This window comes from Acanthaster planci, linkage group LG20, assembly GCF_054643075.1.
Source record: "Acanthaster planci isolate LZ-2023a linkage group LG20, COTS_SCS, whole genome shotgun sequence".
NCBI lineage: Eukaryota > Metazoa > Echinodermata > Asteroidea > Valvatida > Acanthasteridae > Acanthaster > Acanthaster planci.
Window position 1 is genome coordinate 393,709 of NC_141796.1, and position 9,511 is coordinate 403,219.

General features: G+C 42.4%; 1 protein-coding gene across 2 annotated transcripts; it reads right to left on the reverse strand.

The window, feature by feature from the left end:
• Positions 1 to 368: 368 nt before the first annotated feature.
• Positions 369 to 8,832, reverse strand: fgfr1op2 (FGFR1 oncogene partner 2). 2 transcript variants are annotated; one of them, XM_022228115.2, is made up of 5 exons: positions 8,711 to 8,832; positions 7,242 to 7,422; positions 4,952 to 5,206; positions 4,237 to 4,350; positions 369 to 3,628 (listed from the first exon to the last, which is right to left on the reverse strand). In XM_022228115.2, exons 2-5 carry the CDS (start codon positions 7,374 to 7,376, stop codon positions 3,161 to 3,163), a joined length of 972 nt encoding a protein of 323 aa, XP_022083807.2. In that variant the 5' UTR covers positions 7,377 to 7,422; positions 8,711 to 8,832; the 3' UTR covers positions 369 to 3,160. The 2 variants fall into 2 exon arrangements, with proteins under 2 accessions (XP_022083807.2, XP_022083806.2); XM_022228114.2 differs by having other exon boundaries at positions 8,670 to 8,829.
• Between the last annotated feature and the right edge of the window lie 679 nt (positions 8,833 to 9,511).

The following is a 9,511-nucleotide window of genomic DNA, read 5'->3' on the forward strand; positions in this document are numbered from 1 at the left end:
TAGAGGGGAAAATATGCAATGAAAACCACACACTATAAAAAAAAAGACACCATCTGGATTTGAACCCACAACCATAAGATCCACAGTCCAGCACCTTATCCACTAGGCTACTTGCTCTGCATTTGGATCATCAATCTAAATCTTGGTGTTAAATATGCACATACAATCAGAACCAACGATTTTTAATGCTGGAAAATGTCAGAATACCAAAATGAAAATCATACTTCACAAGTAAATTATTTTTATCTTCTAGCAAAACCGTCTCCAGGGCACATAATGTTCCAAAATGCTATAGTTTCATCAGTCTTTTATCAGGCGATTGTATAGTTTACCAACCATCACAAACAACAAAATAGAGAAGGCCAAACTGCTTCACAAAAATTTATTGTACAATAATTTGTTCTAGATTAATGATTTATCCTCTACTCTGAGGACATGGTAGATTGTATTTCTACATTGTAAAAATAATGATTAACCTAAATGGTTGACTGACGGGACACAGAGGGAAAAAATACTGATCATCGAGTCTTTTAAAGTATTTTTTGCAACGTCTTGAGTGTGTATTTGAAGTTTTTAGCTCAAAACCAGGACCGTCTAGAGGAGGTTCCTCGTTCATCTTTGTGAAGTGAAATAAAATCAGTTTCAAGAGTGTTTTGGGGTGTTCAACTGAAATTATAAATGGAACCGGATACTGACATCGGTGGTCAGGCAGCCAGGTATACATACCTCAAATGGGCCTATTTCACACTGGAAAACCAGCTACAGAGACCAGTTTTTATAGTGATGCTTAACAGCTGACAATGTGCTTACACAGCTTCTCTTTACTTCCTTCACATTGAAGAGAAAAGTTGCTCAGTCAGTGAAAAACAATAGAATTCTCCATACGCAGACGACTATTACTACATGTGTGCCATTGTCAATAGTGCTTAGCGGCAATATGATTTTCTGCTATGGTAAGCATAATTTATCTGCTTATAGTCAAATAATGCCATACAAGGTACAGTCATGTTCCATTATGTCATTTTTTGGATTACTTCAAATGAGACTGTACCATTAAATTGGGCCAGGTGAATCAAGTCAAAATAGTTTGAGACAACCAATGTAAGGCAAAAACAAAAAAAAAATGCTTGGCATTACAAATCACGGTATGTAGGTTTAACAATTTAGAGGGCACTTTTTTCAATGAGCGACCAATTCAATGTGCAGCAAACACAGACTAGTTGTGCATAAATAAATCTGTCAAACCTTTTTACACCACATTCAAAATAAAATAAGCATATTTCTCTTTTCTTTTTTTCCAACGCCACATTTTCCCCGATCCCCCCCCCAAAAAAAATTAGGGTCGTGCCGTCAAAATAAGAAGCATTACCATTATTTTACCCAAAGGGTGCAGTCTAAGGATTCAAGTGAGAATTTCTGGCCAGCTCATTAGCATTAACCACTTGCTGCTGGGTGGATTTTTCTTGAGCAAGACAAGATGCCGGGTCCTTTTCAAGATTTTCTGTTTTCAAATTCTATAAAAATTCATCATTTCATTTAATGGCCGTTTATACCAAAATGAAGGACCCTTTGGGCACTACTCTAAAGCTGACAGGTAAAATTCATTGACTCCTGAATATTTCAGCCAGGCCTGCAGCCTTGGAAAAAGAGGCCAGATTGTGTGGTGTTATATAACTGTCTTTTGTTCACGAGCCTGGCTCAGTGCACTACTGACCTCTTTTCAATAGGGGCCAGATTAGCGCGCAGCGGTGCTGTGTGGCTCATAGAGGGATTTCACATTAGCGCTGTCTGCGCATATCTACATGGAAACCGAGGCTCTCTGTTTTGAACTTTATCGCGCGCGCCCGCGGAGTCCACACAGTACATGGAGTATCTGGTTTGTAAGTGTGATGCCACTTCAATTTAAACCACGCCTACCGCCCAAGATACACAACCATCGCAGGTACGTTAGTTCTCGGTCAACTGCTGTTATTTTTCTTTTGATTTTACGTGTCGAGTCATCCTGAAAGACTCTTCCACAAAAATTTGCAGCCTGAAAAGTCTGAATTTAACATACCTTTATATATTTTGTGTCTTGACTCCTTACTTTCAATCGTTTGATCGTATTCAGAATTGAAGCTAACACATACAGCCTCGTTTTCAAACGCGGAAGTGCGCAGATCGACGCTAAAAGCGTCGTATTGGGATCCCTCTATTGCAGCAGTGGTGGAGAGCTTTTGTCCCCGGTGGTAATCCACTCGCTCTAAACACCCCAAACCGAGGTATATTGTTTCAAAACAAGGCTGGATTATCTCCACTTTTGAGAGTGAAAAATGTCCGTAATGCCCAGCAGCCTAGACTTTTGTTCGGAGTATGGTGTTTTGTTCCAGGGCCTTGTTCCCTTTGTCTGAGTTCGGAGACCCCGGCCACGAATATAAGGCCTATGGCTCCGCTACCAGAGCCCCCAGCGGCAAGTGGTTAAAAGTACCCCCCACAGTATCTTTAGAAGAAGGAGATTGTTTGGCCACCGAAAGGGTGAGATTGTGTAAATCCTTGCCAGGATCAACTCCCTGGGTCTTTGGGCTTTCATATGAAAGCAAAATGGCTAAAAAGTACGGTTGAAAAAGGTCCTAAGTGCCAGAGAAAGTTGAGGGTTGCCACTTGAAAAATGGCTGCAAGCAGAATTTGGAAAAATCCCTTTTTGGGGTGATTTTGTTTTGTGGGAATGAATAAAAATATAATTGGTTAACCCACAAAAACTGAAAAGAAATTGAAAGATAATGGACCAGAAAGATTTAGTTTGTGTTTCAGAAAGTGGACTGTACCCTGAAAGAGCAATGCTGAGGACTTCGCTAGAACAAGTCACCGGATTTTTTATAAGTCTGTTATACCCTTTGACAATGCAACATGACGTCTGTTGATAGCTAGTGTTTATCTTTCTTACCAAATGCAGTTTTGGCTCTACGCATTATTACACTGACCAACAGAGGGCACACTGTTACCTAGTGACAGCATCCATAAGGACTGACGAGGCATGGTTACAACTATGTGCATGCATACAGGTCACAGTAGGACAGATTGTCATCTGGAAATGACAAGTGTGGGCCTGGTCTCTCCTCATTGCCACTCTTGAGGGCGTGCTTGTGCGCACAGGGACTTCACCAGTCAGCATGCGATATTACTATGCCTCCGACTCTTCCCCGTCCTCGTCAACATCCAAACTGGCCGTCAGGTCCGCGAAATCATTGAGGACATTCTCCACCTCCAGATCAATAGCGCCCTCACCTTGCGCAGCATCATCCCCTTTTTTATCTCCGCCCACGGTACCCGTACTGCTCGTATCTCTTTTGAAGACCCCCTGTTCATCTGCATCTTGGAGTTCTACAAGTCTTGCCTTGGTGTTTCCAACATCCTTAGAGTCGTTAGCCAATGTTTCGCTACCCGTTCCACTGTTCGTTTTGGTCGACTGGTCTTTTTTTGGTGGTGGGGATTTACTTTCAGAGAGGTTATTGGCACCTTCGCGGTTGATGACAATGGTAGATTTGGGATCTTTCTCTTTATCTCTCTTTTCTTCTTGATTGGAGGGGCTGTGGGGGAAGTGGACAGCTCGGCTGATCTCAAGCAGCTCGCGCAAACCACGATTCTCCACCTGAAAATAAAACAGTTCAAAGATTTTTCAGCGTGCATCCAATCATTTTGATGGGCATGTCGTGAAACTGTGCAATACAATGCACTCTACAACACTGCCCTCTGTGGTGCATGCACAGACCCATTACCTAAGGCCGAGTTCGAGCGGCTTGTTCCCGTATGTTCACGAACAGCTCGATTTGTTGTTCGGCGGGTCGGCCGCTCGAACGCCGGGAACAAACAACCGGTTATCGCTGGTAGTTAGTAACAAGCAACATTCAACATGGCAGCGTCCATGTAGGCTAAGTTATTCGCGAGTTAATGTTTGGATGGGCTGAATTTTTTTCTATAGAAACAAGAACATTCATTTCTGTGTTACGGAAAATAATGTTAATTTTGCAAAACTTCCCATTGTCTATGGCTTTGGAAGCCGTCTCTCTACTTTTGCAGCTGTTCAAAAATCTAAACCTCACGAGTTTTTTCCGTGTGTTCCTGTAAAACCCTGACGAGGAGGTGGGGTGTGATCCTGTTCCTGAACAGTGTTCTTGAGTCGTGTTCCTGCTGTTCGAGTGCCAGAACAAGAAGCCCGTGTCAAGAACAGGCCGCCCAAACTCGACCTAAGTGTCTTACCTGTAATCTTGTCAGCTGCTGCTCAATATTAAACGATGATTTCTCTTCTAATTCAATGGCCTGCTTCATGACAGCAGCCATCTCAATAATCTTTGCCGTAGACGCCATGGAGTTCTATAAAGAAACAAAATATTGTAACACTGCCCACCTCTGAGATCGTAAGCTTTACCATTAGAGATTATCACAGTTTTGATCAAGTGACGAATCCATGCAAAACTAAAATTTGAGTCAATATGAGATTTTTGGATGTCCTGACACTCAATAATAAGGCACCAGTTCAAAATTCTTATTGGGTAGGTGTCGGACAGAACGGTCCGACCGATACATTTATCATTGGTTGGCTATCAGGTTAAGTGTTCTCCAGTGGCCAATTCTAACTGATTATGCCTTTTTATTGCATTACTTCCAAGGCTGTGTGGCTTCAGTGCAGCAACACCCCCTCCATTATTCACTCAACACAAGTCGCTGTTATCGGTCAGATGGTTCTGTCCTATAGTCAACCAATAGGAATTTTGAAATGATGCCTAAGAAATCTTACGAATCTCGCTGGCTTTATATGTGTGCTGTGTTGAGTCACATAAATGCACAAACGTTGTGTGGTGACTGTGTAGAGTAGATCTATCCACTCCTAGCAAACATTTTGCACACCCATGAAAATTATAGGAAAAGGGATAGCTCTGATAAACTATAAAGACAGGATTTTTTGGAGATATACCTCTCGATACTCTGCATGTTTCTCCAAGCAATCCCGGTCAAACCGATTGGCCATCAGCATACGACACACTTGTTCCCGATAGCTGCTCATGATCAGGTCCAATGCTGATTGGTGTTCCTCTAGTGCGACACGCAGCTCCCGATTCTCACGCTGGAGCTCCCTAATCTGTCGGTTCTCCTGCTGGATACCCAGGATGAGTGCAGAACGAGGTCGGTGACGAGCAACACTGTTCATCTCCTCTACGTCCTCTTGGTACTAAGTTAGGGGAAGAAACGACTGCTGTTAGCTCACGTCTGGGGGGTGAAGTAGGACAGGCTAAGTACATTTTCACTGAAATGAACCAGTTCGGTATTCCAACAGGGCATGCCCCAAAAGAAACACCCAACACGGAAACAGCGATAGCTGCACACTGGGTTGACGCGGCCGTATACCATTTCACATGAAATGAGCTGGCCTTTTCGAAATACCTAACTCGCTCACTGTTTTGATTCAAAAGCAAACCTAACCAACCATGGCATCCAGCTGTTTGTTCTCGATAGTTACTATGCACCTGGTTTGGAGTATGCCTAATCCTTGCTATTGCTTGACTCATGAGCATGTCGAGTTTAGCAGCATCCAACCAAAATCCCTTGTACATAGATACTGACAAATTTGCATGAACTAGCAACACAGGGTTTGGTGGCTCAGTTGGTAGAGTACCGTGTACCCTGTTTTGCAGGTAGCTGGTTCTAATCCCGTTCTAGTCAGTGTTGATTGAGATAGTTAACCATACCCCTCGTGGATCTTTCAATAGTTCAAAATCTATCCGGACGTTTTGGGATTTTGTAAATTGAGGAAGGTAGAGGCCAACTACATTAGTTTACATGGGGCGTGATGGCCCTCGAAAGTTGAAGTACAAAGAATGTGCCATTAGTTTCCTGCACAGTGGAGGATTTTTTGCAGGATTCTGGAAGGTTTGTACAGAAACCCACCTGATATAGATGCCACAAAAGGCTATTTGTAAATGCTGAGTTATCGAAGAACTTGCAGAGGTGGAGAAAAAATTGTGACAAGTAAAACAAAACACCTTGTACAGTTGACTCTCGTTAATACGAAGGCCTTGGGACTCACTAAATTAGCTCATATTATCCAGACCTCGCCTTACTCGAAAACTGCCGTCCTGCTCAATGTATGTATCACCAATCGACCATAGGTAAAGCGTACATGTGTACACGACTGCATAACGTACATTTTGTGATGTGAATTTGATTTTCAACAGTTTGTTTATGAAAGTGAGACACAGTTTAATGAATAAAGATTTGTAATAAAGAATAATTATAAAATGTAAGAACAGAAGAAGTGGAATTTCCACCAGTCATGTCAATTTGGAGCGATACCATATCACACGTCCCTGGCCCTGCATGCTGTGATGAGATTCACATGTACACACGTAGCATAAGTACAGTAACGTTTTAGTTGGTAACCAACACCACACATACCAGAGCTGTGCTTGTTGCACATAAAAATGGGAGGAAACCAGCTATTGGTGGTTTGGACACCAGAGGGCGAATATCGGATTTCATTTTGGGAAGGCATGTGGGTTTGGTGCAATATTATCAGCGAGGGATACACTTTTTTCTTCATAGCTTGTGGATGTTATTTTCTTAAACATTTTTGGACTGAAAACCCCGGTTTAGTCATGATTTTCTTAAACTGAGAATTTATAGAAATGTCAACATCAGAAGGGGCAATATTTTTACATTACGGTGGGGAGCGGGTAACGTTTTTATGATGGGAGATGGGCAGTGTTTTGAGCCGGGTGTTTGGTTACGGAACACAAATTTTATTAGTTTCCTGGCGGGACTTTGGTCTTGGGGAATTTTTGGGGGGTGAGGGAATCAAACGAAAGATTTCTTTTGTTCAGCACTGTCCTAAATATCGTAGCACTTTTGGCAGAACTCGCTTGTGTTCAGGTGGTTCGAGAGCTGCCACAAACTGCCACAGCTTGATTCAGTGAGGGAAACCGCAGTGCTGTTCTACTGTATAAGCACAAATTATAGAAGCACCTTTCAAAATTGAATGGACTGGCTGAATGACAAATTGCCTTCAAGAAAGCTTGTGCTAAATAGATAAAAATAGATTTGCACTCAGCCGGTGCACAAAAAATGCACGTCTTAACCGAAACCTCGTAACATCCAATCCCTCACAGGAATGTGCACAATTCAGCTGGGACTAGCAAATATACTCGTCTAAACCAGAGTCTCGCCTTATCCGAGCTTGTATTACCGAGAGCTGACTGTATTTGTCCCACCTGTTTCATGGCTTCAATGCGCTTGTTGAGTGTCGTTGATTGCTCGATCAGCGAGTCGGCTGCATTGTCGTGATCTCGCAATCGGTCAACAAGTCGCTTGGCATCGTCCAAAACTTGCTCAATAGTGAGACTCATCTTGACAGACTGGAAACCTGGAAAAGTTTCAATGGCTTACGGCTGCCTAATGAGAGAAAACAGCAAAACTATGTTTGTTTAAACTTTAAATTTAAGGTGAAATCCACGACAGGGGTTTAAGATCTGTCAGAGACATTCTAAATTGTTTTTTTCTGTCCCGTAAAGAGGCATAATTGTCCCTTTTTTTTTTTAAACTGATTTTTTTCCATGTCTGCAGTACATTGATGACATTGCAGGACATTTCAGTTTCTTTCCTAATAATGCTAATTGGGGCTCAAGGGGAATTCAGTAAGTGGAAACCACCTGTGCATGTTCAGGTTATCATGCTGGTACAGTAGCAAAACCATGCTAATGGTCGACTATCGACTGCCATTTAGAGAATTATAACTCCCTTCTTCTGTCAAAAATGGAACAAAATTGGTGGTCAGTTCCGCATGAAAAGGAGTCAGACATGTCACAGATGGTTCCCTTGCTTTCTCTTAAGTACTGAACCACCGTCCTCAGTTATGTCAGTAAAATCCCGATAGAAAAATGAAAGGCCTCTTTTCACACTTTTGTAAACTTGTTGGCACAGCCTAGGTCGCCATGTTCAGCCTGCTGAGTGCTGTTGGTTGGTGTCTTTCCGTTTATGTAACTCCCAAATAGTAATACAGTGGATGCTGAATGCTAAAATCTTTCGTTAAAGATGTTAATAAATGATGCTGTAGAATGATAATCCATTCTGTCGGTTTCATTTATTTTTATTTGACTGCTCATTATCTGTTCCTGTTCCATGCCCCTCCCATCCCCTAACATGGCACTCTCAAATCGCAGACGACTTGAGCCTTTTGAGGGTGTTACGCCCCAACTATACCATAAGTCCCAACTACCGGTATAGTTGGGACAGTCCCAACTGTAGTGCTGCAGTTGAGCTGGCCTAACTATTGTTGACCATTTTCTGTGGGAAATGTCTCAACATCATCCAAATCAATGTGTCTCACACTTGACACAATTCATCAAAAATGTGGCACTTCACATGCTTATCTGTTAATCTAGCTCTGTGACCAATGGCATGACATTTGCAAACAATATGCAGGGCACATCATGCACACAGGACCTCTCTGCTGTAGTTGGGCCGGCCCAACTGTAGCACTCTAGTTGGGACGGGCCCAACTATAGTTGGGACTGATACTATAGTTGGGGCGTAACAAGGCTAACATTATTTGGCTCGGCATGACAAGTCGAGCAAGGGAAGCTGGTGCGCTAAAATCAACCTACTACCGTCACAAACGTCCTTTCACAAGCAAAACTTACATCTGCTTTGGCTCTATGACACCACGTGGGCAGTTCCTTACCAAGAAATCAGCATATCTTCCACAGATTTGTGACAAAAATGCTGTTTTTCAACACAACGACACCTCACACAGTATGTCATCGAAACGAAATGTCACGCGTTCACCAACGAGGGCGCTATTTATCCAATAAGAGTTCCTTATTCTGCAATGAAACCAAAAGAGGGCGCATTTCCCGCCCCTTATTGGGTGCAGGCCAGTAGGCCGCAATCATTGGTCCATGAACTTGAAGATTTGTAGAAGAGACAAGCTTAGGCGACCAAACGTATGCCAGCTTGTGTCTGAGTGAGATTTGGAAGAAATCGGTGTCTAAAAACGATCTATTTTTCGAGAAGTCTAGACATTGAGTTTTCAAAATGGCTAAGGGCTTCACGACTGCTTTTTAGGAGTCACCTTCTATTGAAAAAAAAATCATCAAAAGACATCGGTTAATGAATGGAAATTCGAAAAGAAAATAAAAAATCATAAAACGGGCATTAATTTGATGTACGTCTCGAGCACCTGAAAAACTCGTGAGGATTTTTGCTGAGTTTTGAAGGGTTTTGGTGCTAATATTTGATTAATAAATATACCGTCTGTACTACAAGAAAAAATGGGCAAAAATCCGTCAGGGGGGCAAGTTTCCCCTGGTTGCCCCCTCCCCCCGGAATACTGGTTTCGTTGTTGCAAACTCAAAATTGGACAAAGTATTATGCACAAGTGGTCCGCCTTACTATTAGGTTCATTTTCTTCCCTGGATCGCTCCTCCGACAAAATTTTGGCATCTTGCAAAAACGACGGGCTTCAAGTTACGTCCAAATTTTA

Coding starts and splice junctions, on each gene's coding strand:
- fgfr1op2 (XM_022228115.2), bottom strand. CDS start 7,376: ATGAGTCTCACTATTGAGCAAGTTTTGGACGATGCCAAGCGACTTGTT. Junction 5,207..7,241: donor GCATTGAAGCCATGAAACAG/GTGGGACAAATA, acceptor CCCCTAACTTAG/TACCAAGAGGACGTAGAGGA. Junction 3,629..4,236: donor AGCAGCTGACAAGATTACAG/GTAAGACACTTA, acceptor TTTTATTTTCAG/GTGGAGAATCGTGGTTTGCG.